Below are 20,897 nucleotides of genomic sequence, written 5' to 3' on the forward strand. Positions count from 1 at the left end.
TACCAAACCATGTGGCTATACAGTGACACCCATTTACCCCCCCCCCCCCCCCCAAAGCTCCCCTACATGTACAGTATCTCACAAAAGTGAGTACACCCCTCACATTTTTGTAAATATTTTATTATATCTTTTCATGTGACAACACTGAAGAAATGACACTTTGCTACAATGAAAAGTAGTAAGTGTACAGCTTGTATAACAGTGTAAATTTGCTGTCCCCTCAAAATAACTCAACACACAGCCATTAATGTCTAAACCACTGGTAATAAAAGTGAGTACACCCCTAAATGAAAATGTCCAAATTGGGCCATATTCCCTCCCCAGTGTCATGTGACTCGTTAGTGTTACAAGGTCTCAGGTGTGAATGGGGAGCAGGTGTGTTAAATTTGGTAGAACACAATACAAAAAACTCAGCGCTTTGGAAAGAAAAGAAGGTATGCAGCCTCCCCTAATAAACCCCCTAGAGGGCTAATATATGTGAAGAAAGTGAAAGATGGCATGAATGACTCTCCCTATTTAAAATTAGGTGAATTAAATGTGTAACAAAAAGTGCAAAAAATCCGCTGTAGTAATGTACACTTTAAGTGATACCCCTTTAAAAATAAAAATTATAATACTAAAACATATCATATAGAACTCAGTGATACCACTCAATTATAGTGTTAGACATATCAACGATAGTGTATCAGTCTGTACCAGGTGGGCATCATATCACTCCAGTGTAGTAAGCATATATATATATAATATAAACCACAAAAAAAATCCAAAAAATAATAAACACTGAAATGTTGAAAAATGGTGTTGCAAAAAAGGGGTTGCAAAAAAGGTTTGCACTAAGACAGTTCAAACAGCGAGCGATGGGCGATAGGTAACCAGGAAGAGCTGTCTCGCAGCGTGCGGTCCAACTGCGCTCCAAGCTCCCTGTCTCCGTAACAGAAGTGATGTAAGTGCGTAGCCCCGTCTTACGCGCTTCGTCATCGACATTTTCAAAGGCAGCCTGGACGCTCCTTTGGTTCTTCTCATGTTTTTTAATAAAAGCATTTTTTACTATAATACTACACTATGGGAGTCTTATCTCTTCTAATGAGGATAAGCCTCTACCACCATATCCAAAGAAGGGGGGGCCGTTTTTCTTCAGGGATAAGTCCACATTGGAAGAGATAAGACTCCCATAGTGTAGTATTATAGTAAAAAATGCTTTTATTAAAAAACATAAGAAAAACCAAAGGAGCGTCTTATAAAAGCTAAAAAACACTAGAGCTATGGGCGATAGGTAACCAGGAAGAGCTGTCTCGTAGCGTGCAGTCCAGCTGCGTTCCAAGCTCCCTGTCTCCGTAACAGAAGTGACGTAAGCGCGTAGCCCCGCCTTGCGCGTTTTGTCATCGACGGTTTCAAAGGCAGCCTGGATGCTCCTTTGTTTCTTCTTATGTTTTTTAATAAAAGCATTTTTTACTATAATACAACACTATGGGAGTCTTATATTTTCCAATGGGGACTTATCCCTGAAGAAAAACCGCCCTCCCTTCTTTGGATATGGTGGTAGAGGCTGTGTTGTGTGACTGACCGATCCAGACGTCCCGCTTTAGTGGAAACACAAACCACTGGCAGAGGGACCACAGGAGACTATCCAGGAAGACCACCTCTGATGTTCCTTAATGCCTGTCACCCCTGTAGGGGTATGAGGAGCTGGTGAGTGGGGAACCATAGGGGGAGCACAGAAGTCACCGGTCAACTTGAGCACAAGAGTAACCAGCTGTTTGAACTGTCTTAGAGCAAACCTTTTTTGCAACATCTTTTTTGCAACACCGTTTTTCAACATTTCAGTGTTTATTATTTTTTGGATTTTTTTGGTGGTTTATATTATATATATTTATGCTTACTACACTGGAGTGATATGATGTACATCTGGTACAGATTAATACACTATTGTTCATATGTCTAACACTATAATTGAGTGGTATCACTGAGTTCTATATGATTTGTTTTAGTATTATAATTTTTATTTTTAAAGGGGTATCACTTGAAGTGTACATTACTACAGTGGATTTTTTGCACTTTTTATTACACATTTAGTTCACCTAATTTTAAATAGGGAGTGCCATTCACCCCATCTTTCACTTTCTTCACATATGTTAAATTTGATGTTATCGCTCTCACTCTCTCATACTGGTCACTCGAAGTTCAACGTGGCACCTCATGACAAAGAACTCTCTGAGGATCTGAAAAATATAATTGTTGCTCTACATAAAGATGTCCTAGGCTATAAGAAGATTGCCAAGACCCTGAAACTGAGCTGCAGCACAATGACAAGACCATACAGCGGTCTAACAGGACATGTTTCACTCAGAACTGGCCTCGCCATGGTCGACCAAAGTTGAGTGCACGTGCTCAGCATCATATCCAGAGGTTGTCATTGGGAAATAGACGTATGAGTGCTGCCAGCATTGCTGCAGAGGTTGAAGGGGTGGGGGGGGGTCAGCCTGTCAGTGCTCAGACCATATGCCGCACACTGCAACAAATTGGTCTGCATGGCTGTCGTCCCAGAAGGAAGCCTCTTCTAAAGATGATGCACAAGAAATCCCACAAACAGTTTGCTGAAGCCAAACAGACTAAATTCACTGGGACATCTTGTGGAGAAATATGATTAATGCACGGAACAGAGCCAGGAGGAGGTGAGTTTTGCAGTCTGAGCTGCTTTTTTTAACTAGCTGGGGGACAAAAAAATAGAGTTGAGCTTTCAGAAGGAAACAGCAATATAAATCCTATAGTTCATTAAGGCTGGGTTCACAGATGCTGCTGCCGTGGCTCACAGCAGAGGGTCTGGTGTGTGTCTGTTCATCGTTTCAGGTGCAAATCAGGTCCGAATTTTTGGCTGAATTTGCACCTGAAACGGACCAGAAGACACACAGGACCCTTCTGCAATGCGGACCGCGGCCGCCATGGAGGTGTGTGAACCGGCTCCATTGAGAGCTGGTCACACTCTCCTGTCAGGCGAATTGGATGCAGAGAAACCTGCATCCAACTCGCAGCAGTGTGAATCAAAGCTTAAGCCTAGGTTCACACTGTAGCGCGATTCCTGCATCACATCTCTCCCGCAGGCAGCTCAGACTGCGCTCTGCAAACCACTGAGGGTGTCAATACCATGTTAATAACTCCCCCAGAATGGTTCACAGATCGCAGTGCAAACTGTGGTTTCGGACAGAAATCGGATCGCATGGGTGAGAACACCCACCCATGCGATCCAATTCTAGTGCGGGGAAAAAAAGTCCCTGCACCTTTTTTGTGCGAAACCAATGCGAGTTCAACCATACAACTGTATGGCTGAACTCGCATTGCACAGACATCGCATGCGATAAGCACCGCAGTGCAGGTGCGAATCACATGTCTGTGTTCGCTATAGTGTGAACCCAGGGTTAATATATCTTGTGTTTACAAAATAACTTTACATTTAAGGTTTCCACACTGTAGAATGTATCTTGCTGCTTTCTTTAGCTTCAGTTGAGCTTTATATATGAACATGGAAAAAGTTATTCATCTGATATATTTAGATTTTTCTAAAGCATTTGTTACCAGTATAGAAGCTGAATGTGAGGATTTGGGGCAGCTGTTCTTAACCAGGGTTCCTCCAGGGATTGCTAGGGGCTTCTTTAGCTGCGGCTGATTGACCTACCATCTGATGGTGCCTGCATAGTCCCAGAGCCAATACTACTTGGCAAAACAAACACCATGACTCAATTATCTTTTTTTTATCTCTTTGTAAGGGTGGCATTCTGATCATCAATGTAAGGGTAAGATTTTTCCTAATGACCATGTGCACATCTAAGGGGCCTCTTCCTCAATGACTCCTGATGAATTGGTTTTAGTAAGGGTTTCCTTAAGGCTCGATTCACACCTATGCATGTTGCTTTTGAGCGTTTTTGGAGTTTTTTTTTTCATGCTTGCCACGTTTTTGTGCAGCGTTTTTGTAGCGTTTTTGCGGCGATTTTGCTGCGTTTTTGACGCGTTTTGCGTTTTTTTTTTTTTTTTTACAGTTTTTTTTTACAGTCTTAAAAAAAATTTAAAAAATTAAAAAAAAATTTAAAAAAACGTCAAAAACGCATCAAAAATGCACCAAAAACGCATCAAAAACGCTGCAAAAACGGTGCACTTGCGTTTTTGATGCTTGTCCATTGAATTCTATTACATGCAAAACGCTGCATTTTGCATGAAAAAAAGTCCCTGACCCTTTCCAAAAATGCAGAGAAACAAAAAGGCATTGATGTGAACATGTTCCATAGGAACCCATGTTAAAAAATTCCCATGCATGTCTGCAAAATGCATCAAAAAACGCGCTAGTGTGAATGGAGCCTAAGACCTGGAAACTATTTTAGAGGTTCCTATTGGTTAAAAAGGTTGAGTAAGGCTGATCTAGGGGCAAGAAATGGTTATAGATGCATTCTGGACATTTATCATTCTCTGCACTTTGAATATTATCACAGATCCTCAATACATTTCATGGAAGTGAATTTATTTTACAAAGACAAACCAGACAACATTTCTTACATATATTAATAAAATGAAATGGTCATAAAGAGTACATTTTATTAACATTATATTTAAAAAGAACAGAGAACTACCACTTATTAAACATTTTTTCCACATCAAAAATAACATATAATCTGTCCCTAATAATGTTGTATAACAATGAACTAAACTAAATTTTTGGTGCTGAAATATTGCATGTAGACAAGGCATGGGTCATCACATCAAATTTATAGTAAACCTGAGCTTGGGCCATTCAAGGCAAAGCATCAGGTTAACTTAATTTATGCCTTCACCATCTTAACTATTTGCTCGCTTCGGATGCTTGGAGCGATAAGCTATATCTGGTTCTTCCAGGTTTGGGGACCATGTGATTCACTCCCCTTTCTCAGGCACCCAATTCAACAACTTTGTAACAGGGAGTGAGCCCTTTGTAATCTCCAAGTTGTGACCTACAAAGAACTTCCTCTTTTTACACTTGGCAGCTGATAGAAGCAACAGGGGGGCAAAGGTATTGGACAAAGCATAGGTTTAAAGTGTACCTGCAGTGAAATATACCAATATAAACCTTCTGCCGGCAGAATATAAATGCAGGTACAGAAAGATTATTAATATTGCTCCCCAGAATCCTCCACAACCTGTGGTGCTCTAGTATGCAAATGACAACTTCACCTTGAAAAAAAACAATAAATTAGATTAATCACCCTACCAAATACTAAAAATGATATATTGGTGGTATAGCCGCTAACCCCAAATGTGTAACCACAAGGCATAAAGTGAGGGGTCGCTTTATTTGAATATATAGTGCAGATATATGATGAAAATAATTCAAAATTCCATAACAATAAAGCTTACTGTTACAATATTGTTAACAATGAAAGTGCACGTGCATAGTAAAGTGCAAATAATTCATAAGATATTGAAAAGTTACACAAATATATAAAAATGTAAAAATAAACAGTGCTTTAAATAATGTTTTCTTCTTCTTAAACAAAATCTTCTTTTATCTCCAAATGTGAAATGTCATTACACCATCACCATCATTTTCCTTCGCACCCATTATGCTCTACTGGAAAAACACTCACGAGATTGCCATGACCTCTTTAATCAAAATCTTTAATAAAGAGGTCATGGTAATCTGGTGAGTGTTTTTCCAGTATAGAGCACATTGGGTGCAAAGGAAAATGATAGTGATGGTGTAATGACATTTCATATTAGGAGATAAAAGAAGCGTTTGTTTAAGAAGAGTAAAAAAGAACTTTATTTAAAGCACTGTTTATTTTTACATTTTTATACATTTTTATACTTTTTCAATGTCTTATGAATTATTTGCACTTTACTATGCACTTGCACTTTCATTAACAATATTGCATCTGTAAGGTTTATTGTTATGAAATGTTTAATTATTTTTCATCATATATCTGCACTATATATTCAAGAATAGTGCCCCCTCACATTATAACTTCACCTATAGGCTTGGTTCGCACTATTTGCGGAACAGCTCGCAGCAGGGGGTCCAGAGAGTCCCTGTTCACTGTTTCAGGTCTGAATTAAGCCAGAATTTTTGCCTGAATTCGGACCTGAAGCAGATCCAAAGAAGCACAGGACCCTTCTGCAGTGCACTCTGTGGCCACCCCAGAGATGTGTGAACCGGCTCCATTGAGAGCTGGTCACACTCTCCTGTCATGCGAATTGGATATGGGGAAATCCACATCCAATTCGAATCAGTGTAAACCCAGCCTCAAAGCTTTCTCTCTCTTTCTGCTTTCCTTTCTTTACTGCTGGTTTATTAGTGTGGTGGGAGCAGAGGATGGAATGGAAAACTTCTCAGCTGAGGTAAAAATTTAATTAAAAAGTGTGTTTTGGAGCTCTTCAGGTGTTCTGAAGATAACTTAAGTTAGAACCTCTAACTGTCTGCATGGATAAGTAACTTGAAGCAGATAATTGTAGAGCTTACTGCAGATATTAAGGTTCTCAGAAATACAAGACAATTGCTGTTAGTTGATCCAATTTTCTCAGCTACCAATGTGTCCATGGGCATCCTCAGACTCCAGCAGATATTATTAGCTCATCGTTTTCAGGAAAAACCTGCCACTAAAGTTGAAATTTCCTTAGACAAGCTTGGTGCACCATGCAGGAGATCCCTTATGAAAGCATGACATGCATGTCACATCTGTTGGCCAACTTTACAATAGCACATTTCTGCAATCTAGGAGAGACCACAGGTAACAGATGGTTGGATGTCCACATATTTTGAAACTATTGAATTACCTTTTCCTCTCCACATGCTACACAGAAATGCTGCAAGTGTCTTTTCCATGTACCCAGCAAACATCTAAGGCATTACTAGCAATAGACGCACCAAACAAAATTAATCCAGCCAATTGATTCGTTCATAATCAGCCTTCCAATTGTGCCTGAAGCACCCTATAGACATTATGAAAGGATTGGGCAATGACCAGCTATATGGAATATTGGCCATCTCTGTTGCATATGTCAACTACAGTCACTAGTATCTATGGCAGTGAACATCAGATTAAGTATATGGGCTTCGGAGAATGTATTGGAGAGTATGCTGGAGACGAGCCCAAAAATACTGGGCAAGCCCTGGATCCAGCATAATTTCCAATGAGCTTTTGGTGCATGTGCTTTCACAGCCACCATGCTATGTGGTGGGGCTACACATAGGCAAGGTTAAATGTACAAGCTACCAAAACCAAGGCCAGAATACATGGTGTAAATGCTAGTCTGGACTTTTTAGTCAGTATTTGACACATGCAATTAGGGCAGCCACTGCATACAGTTTGATAAGTGCATAATTTGCAGATTACACCAGAGACAGGACCTGAATATACTGTTTGACCTTGAAAAGTGTTTTACAACTACACAGTGTACACGGAGCACATAGTCATATTATTGTAGCTCAATATTATATGTAGTGACTAAAACCATTGATAAATTTACCAGATATGTATAACACAGCTCAATCATTATCGTCATAAAAATATTATTTCCCTTTGAGAAAGGGGCCTAGGAGAACCACTACCTAACCCCTGACACAAATAAACAGACAAAATACTTTATATTGAAGGAGGCACAGCTTCCCAGTAGAGGTCTTTAGAAAGTAGCTCTGACAATACAACAACTGGTATTAAATATTAAAGCTACATCCAACTCTTTGGTCATAGAAATTTAATCATCTTCAGAGGAGTCCTGGGTGGAGGAACCTGCAATGGTTCCTTCATTGTGGAAACTGCGGAGATACACCCGAAGTTTCTGTGGATCGACATTTCTCTTTCGGTTAAAGTCTGCTTTGGGCTGTTGCTGGGAACATTTGTCACCTTGCAGGGTTTTGAAGAGGCTGGCTAAATTAGGGCCAATCTGGGTCATTAGATTATTCTTGATGGATTTGATAGTCTCTTCATCACAGTCCATTATGCTGCTTAACAGCTTGTTGTAATACCTGGAAATGAAAGAGAAAAGTCAGGACTCATGGACACTATTGGACATTTTCAGTATGGTATAGTTATTTATCTCAAACTTTGTTAACTGTATTTAAGCTCAAGCTTTACCATACATATTCAATATTACAATCTTATGGAGGATTTATTATGCACCGTTGGAACCTCTCTATTGCCAGCAGGGATGAATACATTGACTAGCATGAATATGGCTGGTTAACTCCAAGCTGAGGTTTTCTAGGTTCTGTCACTTTAAACCCATTCTGCTTAGTAAACTGTTCAATTATCCACAGGACCACTTACCAATTCACTTTTGCCAGACATGCAGACTGGGTAAACTGATCACCATGATATTGTGAGTATAATGACTGTTATTTTGTTTTTAAATAAAATGTATTGTGGTATTGCGCTAGGTCAGTGTGCCCCTCTCTTGTTATTATTATTGTTATTTTGCAGTCTATAAGGATACCCATTGTCCTAAGGGGGCAGCAAGGCCATAAGCACCAAGGAAGAGATTCCTACACCATATATACCTCATGGTTCACTATTTGAACGCAGGAGAATTATTTGCATGGACTGATCACCTGCCTGGCAGTGCCTACTTAGTTCTGGTGCCAATGTCATTTGGCAGAGTTAGAGGCAGAGGTACCAATGGATTGCTTTCTCTTCTTTGTTTCAGATAACTAAACAATGTCAACAATGACCTTGCTTTTGCTGGGTATGTAAAAGGCCATTTCCCATGCCATTCACCACCAAATTAAAGGAGGCATTACTTTTCCCACCAACCACAAATTTAAGTAGGCATTTAAAGTAATCACCAGTGTTTAGTGGCTTTTAATATGCGGTCTGGTCCTTTTCATTGGCTATCGGTGTACAGGTGGACTTTATTAGGAGGCAGGTTGTCCTCTGGCCATCAAGAATAGAAAATAGGAAGGCTACCTAGGCCACCCCCAGAATCAGTAGATAGGAGGTATAAATGGGTGATAATAAAGGCCACCTGTGTTAAAGGTGTTGCTCATTAGTATTTCAAATAGATGGGTGCCACCGAGATTTTACTAGAATTGGGAAGGGGGGGGGGGGGGGTAGCTAAGAAGTTGTGGAAGGGCATAGAGACCTGTGATTAGTAGTTTTGCCCTTGGTCTCATAAAGAAGACCACTACATTTTGGTCAGGAACTATTTTAAGGGTCGGTTCACACCAGGAATCACACAGGAACATGCTTGTGTTCCTGTGTGATTTGATTGCAGTGCATTTTCAGCCCATTCATTTGACTTGGGCTGAAATCGCACTGTGCCACACCAAAAGTAGTGCATGCACTACTTTAAAAAAAGTACTGTAAGCGGATTGCTTGGTACTTCTGTAATTCTTTGGATCTGGTGCAAGCAAATGCAATACAACTGCAATCTTCATTTGGGGCCTTAGCATTACATTTACACCAACTGCAGATCGCAAGGGCAGTGTATTTTAAACGCGGTGTGGGAAAAGCTCACAGAACGTAAATTTCCCACACCATGTTCTGGTGTGGACTAGCCCTAAAACAGAACAACTGATACAGTCTCTTCCAAGTCAAACCAAAACAAAAAAATTGTATAACAATTAAGGAAAGAGGCGCAGGCACGGGACTTCCAAAATGGCCGCGTAAGCCGGGAGCTCCTGTAACCAATGTCATCATGCAGCTCAGAAAATTATTGGGTCACACGCATTTTCCTCCTATCCTCACAAATTTTATGTAAAAAACCAATTACCTGTATACATTTGTCCAGAACATTTGCCAATTGCCTGAACATTTGTCCAGAATGAAAGAAAAAAAAATCAGGAGATGAAAGAGGGTAATGACAAAAAAAAGACATACTTGTTGGAAAAATGCTGTGGCAGGTGTATAACCTCTGTAATTGCTTCTGGGTTATTTTGGGCGACACTGCAGAGCTCTAATTTGGAATAACAGTCCTCCTGGACTTCAGAGATCATTCGCTGCAGACTGGAGCATCTGCGGATAGCCAGGAACACTTTGGAAGTTATTCCAATCACTATACACTTCAAACTTTCCTTCACAAATACTTTACCCTGTGGGAAGAGGGAGAGAGATGAACATAAGTTAGTTAGAACCACATCTCAGTGGGAATGGTAAAAATAAGAAAACAAACACAGGTACCACACCTAAGGACCAGCCTGGAATACAATACATTTTTCTTTTTGAGTTTGGATATACTTTAATGTTGTGGGTTTAGGTCACCAGACGCACATGGAAAAGCATGTGTTAACATATCCTGCATTACTATGTATTTCAGATGCATTTGGCTATTTGGGGAATTTTACTAAAACTGAAGCTCTAAGAATCAGGTGCACTGCAGAGCGGGGGTGACGCCAACCATAAAGACCTGTTCAAGCACATTTGGATGACTGATGGAGATAAGGATTTTTTGGTGCTATCTACTTACACGGAGCCTTATTGAAAGCTCTTATCAGCTACCTTCCTTAGTTTCCATACAGTGGACACTGGCTAAATTGCTGGAATTCAGTTGCTGTTGCCCACTTGATCAACCACACTTCGGAACTTTTTGTTCCACGACCATATTATTGCTTGGTTGGCGTCCATCTGCACCCCCATTGGGACAGTTGTCTCACCGATGTTCTTTATGGAATTACTTTACATGAGTAAAATCAATTTATGACTATGTCTACCTCTATACCCCTGATGAAGGTGTTTAACCAGAAACACGTCGGGTACCAGGGATTACTATCTACTGGAGAGTATTATTATCTCTTTGCCATTTTTTCATGTAAATTGTTTTTGTTGTTTTCTTTATATATATGTACACTTTGAAAGAATCTTTGATTTTCTTTTAATATTGATCATTCTAATTGATCACAAACTTTTATGTTTATCCAATAAACTATTTTTTCATACTACATCAGTGTATGTGGCCTTTAAACTTCCACTGAAGGGGGATCTCTCCTTTTTTCATCAGAATCTGGTGCAGCTGTACATGGTAGCCAATCAGCTTCTAGCTTTAGCTTGTTCAGTTAAACTGTGACAAAAACCTGAAAGCTGATTGGTTACTATGCACTGCTGCACCAGATTCTGTGTGCTCCAGTTTTAGTTAATCCCCCCATTGTATTTTTGAAGGAACCAATTCAAATTACTTGCATTGTAAAATACAGGTCATTCCACCAAAAGTTCTATCTGCAAGACTTTCTTCCCACACAACGCAAATCATTGTTGGAAGCAGGACCTGCTGTAAACCATGTTCTTTCTCATGTTTGCACATTTTGCCTGTATTTAAAGTGAAACTGCACTGTATCTGAGCACCACAAACCAAAATGCTATTTAAATAATTGTTAATATTCAACGCAAACTCATCCATCCATTTAGGTCTCTAAGCTTTATTTTTCTGAGAAATCATTTTGAAAAACACCCTCCTAGCATTTCTGGCAGTGGCCATCTTGAGTAAGGGCAGATGATTCATGTAGCATTTACTTCCTGGAATTCATCTGCCCTTAGCTAAGGCATTGGCTGGGCTGAGAACCCTCCCTTCCCTCCTGAGAACTGCTGGGATGTATCACATCATTTGCCTAGGCCTGGGAACTAGAGAATAACTGATTAAATTTAAAAAAAAAGTTTAAATCAAGTAAATATGATATACTTTGCTATCTATTTACTAATGCTAGCAGCACAAGGATTAAAAACAGTCAATGTTAATTTAGAGAGTGAAGTTCTGCTTTGAAACACATTGCAAAATGTATAAAGACCCTTTCAGAGGGGTGGACTCCACCTGCACAATGGGGAATCTGTCCGCTAATCCCCACTGAGTAGGCGGATGACAGGTCCGTGTCCGTTCTGCTAATGCCCGCTTTCCTCTATCGGGCGGTCGGATGGAAAAAGACCACCTGTCTATTTCCATCTGACTGTAATCTAATCCACAAGACGGACCGGGAATGGATCCCCATCCGTCTGTTTTTAGGTTGAATGTGGGCGGGTGTAAACGGACACATGCTTGTTGACATTCGCTGCTCCGTAGAGGGCAATGGATGGTCCAATCGGGTCCGCCTAAAAAAGTGTCAGACTGACTTGATCGGCCCGCCTGTGTGAAAGGGGCCTAACAATGTGTCAAGTGAGAAAATGCCTTGCAGTAGTGGTGACAAAATTAAAATGGAATTATATTTCATAAAATTAGGACTCGGTTCAAACTAGTGTAAATTCTGATGCGACTTGAGTCACAAAGAATCACATGACAAGGGAAATCCCATTGATTTCAATGGTGCATGTCCACATCAATGGTACTTTGGTGCTATTAAAAGTGCGACTTAACCCCATGGAATATGCAAAGTCACATCAAAGTCGCAGTAGTGTGAACTGAGCCTAAATGAAAATGAAGTTAATTTTACTTGGAAACAATTCACTGATTTTTTTAATTGTTTTTTATTACATTGCCTTGTCTACATTAGTATTTTAGAATTAAAGTGAAGCCACTAAACAAATGGAATTGTTATTTTATTATAAAGTATTCACATGTGTATATGCATTTTTCCACTTAGTTAAACTGTGATAAATTGACTTTGACTGTTTGTTTTAATACCTGACCAGAAATTAATATTACTCTTAAAAAAACTACTCTATGTTTAATTGTTTTGTTGATTTACCTAATGGTGAACATACACACTTTTTTTTTTAATCCAATCGATTTGTGGTTTGATCAAAACAGTCAAACCTGCAAAAAAATGAATAGCCATAACTTCCCTTCCTGAAATGTATCAATCATTTAGCATTGATCGGCAGCCCTTACAGTAGATACCTTATTCATGAATAATATCATATTTCAATCAATCAATCAGATAATTAGATTACATGATGGAAACATAGATACAATCCATGATTTAGGATTGTAAGTTATGATCTTATCTTAACCATTGATCTAAATCTACATTCTGTGTGTGGCATAAAAATTGAATGAGCTGTCGACTATGGATTGATTATTCTGTTCAGAAGAGATCAATCAGAAAAGAAACTGATTGTTTATTGAAGCATGTTTGCCCACCATTAGATAGTTAGATGTATATTGCCTGTCCTTATTTGAGCAATCTCTATGATTTATTATTTAATTTACAGGATTATATTACATAGTTACATAGTCAGGTTGAAAAGAAAAAAAAGTCCATCTAGTTCAACCAAAAAATAAATAAAAAACAATCCCATATATACAATCCTTCACCCACAGTTGATCCAGAGAAAGGCGAAAAACCCCAGCAAAGCAGGATCCGATTTGCTACAGCAGGTGAAAAAATTCCTTCCTGATGCCCCGAGTGGATTTTCCCTGGATCAACTTAGGTTAAAGGTTAGTACCCAGTTAAATTATGTACATTTAGGAAATAATCCAAACTTGCAACTATTCTAATAAACTGCTAGAAGCAATATCCCCCCAATCATGCAAAATAAGCCATCACAGATATGACACAGTGCCCCTTAGTGGTCAAGTTCCAAATTACAGCAGTATGCTAAGCTGTTTGGCTATACATGGCTTGAATGTTGGTTAATTTTTGCTTGGCAGAAAAGTGAGCTGTGGCCCTGGCTTCATAAAAGTCAATTATAAAATTGAAAGTGGAAGATTGTCAGCTGTATAATGACTGTATCACCCACAACTGATGAGCACTCTGATATTTCTTTAAAGTAATTTTAAACTTCTGTGTGTGTTTGATAATAAGCATGTCAGTGGTTTTGCACAGGGTAGCCCCGAACCTCCTCTTCTAGGGTCCCTCGCTGGCGCTCCTGGCTCCACCTCTTCTGCGAGTGCCCCCCTAGGAAGCTACTTCTTATGGAGGCTCTTGTGTTGGCTTAATCCAGAGCCGGGCTGCCTGCATATGTAGACATAGACTGTGCAGCTCAGCTCCACCCCCTCGTCACAGGATTTGACTGACATCAGCAGGAGCCGATGGCGCCCGCTGCTATCAATCTGCCCTATAAGGAGGGAGAGAGCCACTGCTCTAGGGTACAGCGCTGGGGGGGTCATCTGCACTGAAAGTTTTGAACCCTAATGCAGAGAATGCATTAAGAAGGTAAAAAACCTTAAGGCTTTAGAGCCACTTTAATTTTGCTAGGACATGTATAAAGGTCTACATGTGATGCATGTGAATGAAGTATAGGCTTATACCGATGTCACTTTCTCTGTACTGCTTATTTACAGGGCAGAGTGACATCACTTTTTCTGCTGAAATGCTGCCTGATCCAAGCCTCTACTGAACAATGCAAGCACTCTCTCTTCCCGACTCCATGGATGAAGAAAACAAATACAGAGCGGCATGGATATATAGAAGAGTATTCTGAGAGCCTATGACAAATGGTTAGATGGCACTACCAATCTGGGATGAGCAATATTCTGATTTGCAGGAATGCCTTGTAGCACTGGTTGGTGTAGGTATGTCGCTGTACCTGAGTGTCAAACTTGGCAGCGTTGAACAGAAAAGACTTGCAGATGTCATACAATCCATCGGTGTCACAGGTGGTATTCTCCAAGCAGGCAAAGGCTCCGCAGCCAACTTGCAATGCCCCATTCAAGCAGCGAACCACTTCTACTAAATGGGAGAGAGCAGAATGCAGTGTCAGTATTATTTCACCTATATTACCACCTACAACAAATTGATTCACTTATCCCTATTACTGGTACACATAGTTTTATTGAAGATTACAGCAGATAAAACATTTTCACAACTGCATGTCTATATTGAACAAAGAATGGTAACCTCAATGCCCAGGGCAAAGATTCCAAACTGCACCCCCAGTGTGGGGAGGAGGTGGTCCGGGGGGGGGGGGGGTGTATAATAACATAAGAAACAGTGCCGAGCTGTCGGTGCACTTGTATGCAGAAGCCAGCAGTTGTGTTTATAGGCTACAGGAGCACTGCACTGACAGGAGGGAGGAGCGAGAGCACAGCCCCGCCTCCTCTTGGCTCTCTCCTCCACTCCCAGCTCTGTCCTGGACACTTCTGCACTTGGCTGTGGGCTGAGCTCTCTCTCCCTTCCGGTGCAGAGCTCCTGGGCCTGTGATTACCACTGCCGGCTTTTGAATATAGGAGCCCTGCCCTGACAGGAAGGAGGAGGGGGAGAGAAAACAGAGCCCGCACCTCTTCCCTCTCTCCTCTCCGCTCCCAGTACTGGACTATTAGGAGAAGCGATGCTGCTGTCATTACTCCTGTCAGTCTTGTAACAGAAGGAAGGCCCATCCCCATCCCTACAATAAACCATTGCACCCAGGGCATCCGCCCCTCCCAGGCTATCCCATGTCCCGGCCCTGGGTAACCTAATACTGATAGGGCACTTTACAAACTATCTGTATTATTATACACATAGCATATCATCCAACATTACAGATATTATTATGTTATGTTAAAATTTAATTGTAAGAAATGAAGAATGACCTGCATTGAGATGTGAACCAAAGTATATAATCACTCTTGCATGGATCAATAAAAAAAAACAACTCATAGAAAGGAGGACATTCCTACCTTTCCTGGAGAAAATGCTGCTCTTGGCTCTCTTTAGTTCTGACAACAGGGGGAGAAGCAGTGGACAGTCTCTTCTTCAGACTTCTCCCAGCCAGGCTCTGCTCCCCCCCACCCCAAAGCACCTTGTCACCCGGTGGCACCGCCCCCTTCTGATGTCACATGATGCCACCGGGGGGTGTACTCGGGTGGCCCCGCCCTTGCCTATAAAAATGCTGTCAAACTCAAGCTCATACATTGGGAGACCTCTTAGGAGGTGAAGCATCTTTTCCATTTTTTTCTATTTTTCGGGTCAGCGGGCAGCGTGATTAATGGTGGATGGACATCGAGGGACACTATTTTTTTTTCTTTTAATAAAGGATTACTTTTTGACACTTTTTTTGGTGAATGGGTACCCGATACATTTACATAGGTGGGGGGGTTGGGATCTGGGGGCCCCCTTGTTAAAGGGGGCTTCCAGATTTCGTCAAGCCACCCACCCACAGATCCCTACAACCACAGCCCATGGTTGTCGGGAAGAGGCCCTTGTCCCCATGGGACAAGGTGCTTTGGGTAAGGGGGCTCTGCACCCACCCCCCCATGTTGAGGGCATGTGGCCTGGTATGGTTAAGGAGGGGGGGCGCTCGCTCATCCCCCCCCTTTCTGACCAGCCAGGCTGCATGCTCGGATAAGGGTCTGGTATGGATTGCAGGGGGACCCCACACCATTTTTTTCCCCTTAATATTTGTGTGGGGTTCCTCTTAAAATCCATACCAGACCCAAAGGGCCTGGTATGGACTGGGAGGGACCCTATGCCGTTTTTTTTCTTTAACATTTTTCTATTGCCGGCATTCTTTTCTTTACATTCATTGTCAGTGGGGAAGCCCGCTGACAGATGATGACTCATGGTTGTTAAGGACGTGGGTGGGCGGCTTCCCAGGCCACTGCTTAATTACCAGCTATTTTTTCACACAGAATTCGATATGGTTGATCGTTTGTTGACCAATCCGAATTCTAATCGTTCTGAAAAGTTGGAATTCAATAGAAAACATATAAACAAAACAAATTTTAATGGATTTCAACAAAATTCGTTACTATTTTATTCGGAGATTCAGATACATCCGAATCTCCGAATAACCAAATATTTGTCCGAATTTGTATTTGGACCGAAATGAATTGCACATCTAGTTAACTGCTAGTTTATGTCTAGGGGGACCAGGTACAGCAGTTTTACTTCCTGCATCCTCTGCAGGCTCTTCTGCTCTCTTAGGTCCCTGGACCATCTTCTCCCCTGCACTCCAGTGTGCTAAGATCCTCTGATGTCATTTAGGGCAGTGCAGGGGCCATAACTCTACACTGGATGTAAGGACACCGAGGAATATTCCAATGTCAGAGCATGGGGGAGCTCTGTTTGTTGAGGATCAGAGGATCAGTTAGGTAAAAAAGTTTTTCCCTTCCTCGGACAGAAATCAGCAGTTAACCCTTGCAGAGCGGGAGAAGCATAACTGCAAGGGGGGACTTTTACTTTTCTTAGCTGAGCTTTAATGTGCATTTTGATGTACTGCAATGCAGATCTATTGTGCAAAATGAATGTTTTTCTCACATTGCTGCACACACAGTACTGCAGCACATCAATGGGAACTTGACAACATGGAAAGGGTGCTGGGGTAGAGTGACAGAGCCTAGTAAGGATAACTGTACATTTACCCTTCAAACTAAATATTATGACCTTCACAATTTGTACTTACTTGCTGCTCAATATTTGATTACTTGCTTTTATATACAGATTTGTAATGGCCCCCACTATGTATCAGGGAATGTGATTATTAGATAGTAAGAGAGAGGAGCAAGGAAGAACAGACACTAGGTAGCACTACTAAGCAGAGCTTACATAGGCAATGGGCAAATATCACTATCTGAGTTACATATACTCTATATGAATATAAATATAATTAAATACTAAATGTAAACCCTTAAATTCTAAAACAGGGCTCGACAAATTTGCTTTGAATCTTGGAACCAGCTAAAAAAGTTAGAAGCCAGTTTCTTTAGCGTAGCATGGATTGTCAGTGCCCGGGGCAAGGTAAGTCATTTGCACCCAATAACCCCAACATACTTACAGCAGAGTGGCCAGCCAATAACCCGGACATAACACCATGATGTAAGGGTTATAGGCTGGCTGGAAATAATGACAATAAAAAAACTGTTATTGGGGGAAACTCCGCTTCCTTGGGCCCCTTTCACTCCTGGGTGTATTGGGATTGCAGCAGAATTGCTGCGATTCTGTCTGCAATCTCGAAACGTTCTACAATCACAAAACGCAGGTTCAGGAGTCATTATTTTCAATGGCACCTAAAACATGGTGCAGTTTTGCCAGGATTGTTGCACGATTTACAGCACAGCAATCACTGCAAATCGCATTGCATGAATCTTGTCATCCAAAAAGAAGCAGGAGCTTATTTTGGGTGACAAGCTTCATGAGATGTGACTTGCTACATGACAATCACAGCAAAAATGCACCACGTTGTAGGTGCCATTGAAAATAATGGCACCTAAACCTGCGTTTTGTGATCCCAAAATGCCCAGGTGTAAATAGAGCCTCTGGTTTACACATATGCGATTCTGGATGCATTTTGAAACTCACAGATTCACATGACAGGCTAGATATTATGTGTTTCTAATGAGGCAGTTCACACAGATGTGATCCACACACATTGCATTTTGAGCGCCATTCTGAAAAGGGTTCTATGAGAGTTTGTAGCAGTGCGTTTCAAACATGCAAGTGGTAGAGTGGAATGCGGATATGTGTTAACATAGGATTGTTATTGTTAGGAGTTTTAGCATTGAAGTCAATGGGAGTTGTTTTTGCATTGAGGTCAGTGAAAGGCGTTTTTGCATTAAAGTTGATGGGAGGCGTTTTTGCATTGGAGTCAAAGCATTGAAGCCAATAGGAGGCAGTTGTGAAAGGAGAGAGAGAAAGCCAAAATCACACCTGTACTAAAATCGCACAGAATAACATTGCGATTTCAGTACACAGGTGTGAACCTAGGCACCAGGATGCAATTTCTAGTTGCCATGGCGACCTATCGCCTGGGATTTGTCAAGCCCTGTTCTAAAACATAAACTAACAAAGGACCTTGTATTAAAAAAAATATGGAGGCTGTCATAGCTTACTTGATAATGCTAGCTGCCTGGCTGCCTAATGCCTATAACCTAAATTATACTGTATACGGGGCACAGACCTGGGACAAACATACAACCAGTAAAGTCAGAGTGAAGTCATCAATCCTAAGGAGCATACTTGTTCCAGATTAGTGACTCAGAAAGAACAGGAACCAGCGTGTCAGGATGGCAGCCAGGCAACTAGCATTTTCAGTAGGAGAGGTCAGTAGTGGCAGCCTCTGTTTTTTCTTTTCAGTGTTACCAATAGCAGTTCAATTCTAGCATATTTCAGATACAGGATAAAATAGTAATCTCCCCAATATTTCTCTTTCAATACTTTCTACTTTAGGTAAATAAAGTGCAACCTGATACATTTTATTGTACAGTTCTACATTCTATTTAAAATTAAAACTAAAGAAATAAAAGGAAATAATATTGTGTTGATGTTAGCACAAGGACCCCATGTACCATATTCACACCCTGACATGCCAGTGTGCCCGCATGTCACAGAAGTCAGCACACAAACCTCTGTGTACCATATTGACATCCCTACATACAAGTGTACCCCCATGTCATAGAATTCAGCAGACAGACCCCCATGTACCACACTGACACCCCTACATACCAATGTACCCCCATGTCATAGAAGTCAGCACACAGACCCCCATGTACCATACTCACACCCCTACATACCAATGTACCCCCATGTCACAGAAATCAGCACACAGACCCCCATGTACCATACTCACACCCCTACATACCAATGTACCCCCATGTCATAGAAATCAGCACACAGACCCCCATGTACCATACTCACACCCCTACATACCAGTGTACCCCGTGTTCTAGAAGTCAGCACACAGACCCCATGTACCATACTCACACCCCTACATACCAATGTACCCCCATGTCACAGAAATCAGCACACAGACCCCCATGTACCATACTCACACCCCTACATACTAGTGTACCCCGTGTTCTAGAAGTCAGCACACAGACCCCATGTACCATACTCACACCCCTACATACCAATGTACCCCCATGTCACAGAAATCAGCACACAGACCCCCATGTACCATACTCACACCCCTACATACTAGTGTACCCCGTGTTCTAGAAGTCAGCACACAGACCCCATGTACCATACTCACACCCCTACATACCAATGTACCCCCATGTCACAGAAATCAGCACACAGACCCCCATGTACCATACTCACACCCCTACATACTAGTGTACCCCGTGTTCTAGAAGTCAGCACACAGACCCCATGTACCATACTCACACCCCTACATACCAATGTACCCCCATGTCATAGAAGTCAGCACACAGACCCCCATGTACCATACTCACACCCCGACATACCAACGTACCCCTGTGTCATAGAAGTCAGCACACAGACCCCCATGTACCATAATCACACCCCTACATACCAGTGTACCCCCATATCACAGAAATAAGCAAATAGACCCCCATGTACCATAATCACACCCCAACATACCAATGTACCCCCATGTCAAAGAAGTCAGCCCACAGACCCCCAATGTGCCATACTTACACCCTACATACCAGAGCTCAGCACACAAACCCCCGTGTACCACAATCACCCTACATACCAGTGTACCCCCATATCACAGAAGTCAGCACACATTGCCCATATATCACACTGCCATGCCCTCTCACCTGAGCTCTGGGATTGTCCTCTGCTCCTCCTGGCTCCAGGGAAGTCGCTCTGGTCGGTCTCATAGGCTGAGCTCAGACAGTGTACGAGCAGGGGGAGGAGGAGGAGGAGGAGGAGGAGGAAGCTCTTGTCATTCATCCTCTGCCTGTGTGTTCAGATCGTCTCTGCACAGTGATGGATCGGACACAATTTATACACTACTCTTATCGGCGGCCAATCAGCAGTCACCTCCCAGCAGCCAATCACTGACCAGGCTCATTCATAAAAAAAAAAAAAAAAAAAAAAAAAGAATTCTGATCCCCTCACCCACAGGTTATTCCCAGAAATCATCAGCACCAGACAACACTCCCCCTGACACTGGGGGGCCATGTGTCTCTGGAGGCTGGCATGTGTCATTGGGAGGACATGTACCACTGGGGGGGGGGGGCATGTGTCTCTGGAGGGTGGCATGTGTCATTGGAGGGACATGTACCAGGGGGGGGGGGGCATGTGTCTCTGGAGGGTGGCATGTGTCATTGGAGGGACATGTACCACTGGGGGGGGGCATGTGTCTCTGGAGGGTGGCATGTGTCATTGGGAGGACATGTACCTCTGGGGGGGG

The 20,897-nt window shown here is 41.9% G+C and overlaps 1 protein-coding gene across 2 annotated transcripts; it reads right to left on the minus strand.

Moving 5' to 3' along the window:
* Positions 1-5,876: 5,876 nt before the first annotated feature.
* STC1 (stanniocalcin 1) lies at positions 5,877-20,498 on the minus strand. 2 transcript variants are annotated; one of them, XM_073624111.1, is made up of 4 exons: positions 20,299-20,498; positions 14,406-14,545; positions 9,834-10,045; positions 5,877-7,984 (listed from the first exon to the last, which is right to left on the minus strand). In XM_073624111.1, exons 1-4 carry the CDS (start codon positions 20,432-20,434, stop codon positions 7,714-7,716), a joined length of 759 nt encoding a protein of 252 aa, XP_073480212.1. In that variant the 5' UTR covers positions 20,435-20,498; the 3' UTR covers positions 5,877-7,713. The 2 variants fall into 2 exon arrangements, with proteins under 2 accessions (XP_073480212.1, XP_073480211.1); XM_073624110.1 differs by having other exon boundaries at positions 14,406-14,548.
* Between the last annotated feature and the right edge of the window lie 399 nt (positions 20,499-20,897).

Source organism: Aquarana catesbeiana, linkage group LG03, assembly GCF_042186555.1.
Source record: "Aquarana catesbeiana isolate 2022-GZ linkage group LG03, ASM4218655v1, whole genome shotgun sequence".
In the NCBI taxonomy this organism is placed as follows: Eukaryota; Metazoa; Chordata; class Amphibia; order Anura; family Ranidae; genus Aquarana; species Aquarana catesbeiana.

Coding starts and splice junctions, on each gene's coding strand:
- STC1 (XM_073624110.1), bottom strand. CDS start 20,434: ATGAATGACAAGAGCTTCCTCCTCCTCCTCCTCCTCCTCCTCCCCCTG. Junction 14,549..20,298: donor AGGACAATCCCAGAGCTCAG/GTGAGAGGGCAT, acceptor TCTCCCATTTAG/TAGAAGTGGTTCGCTGCTTG. Junction 7,985..9,833: donor CCACAGCATTTTTCCAACAA/GTATGTCTTTTT, acceptor TTTCATTTCCAG/GTATTACAACAAGCTGTTAA.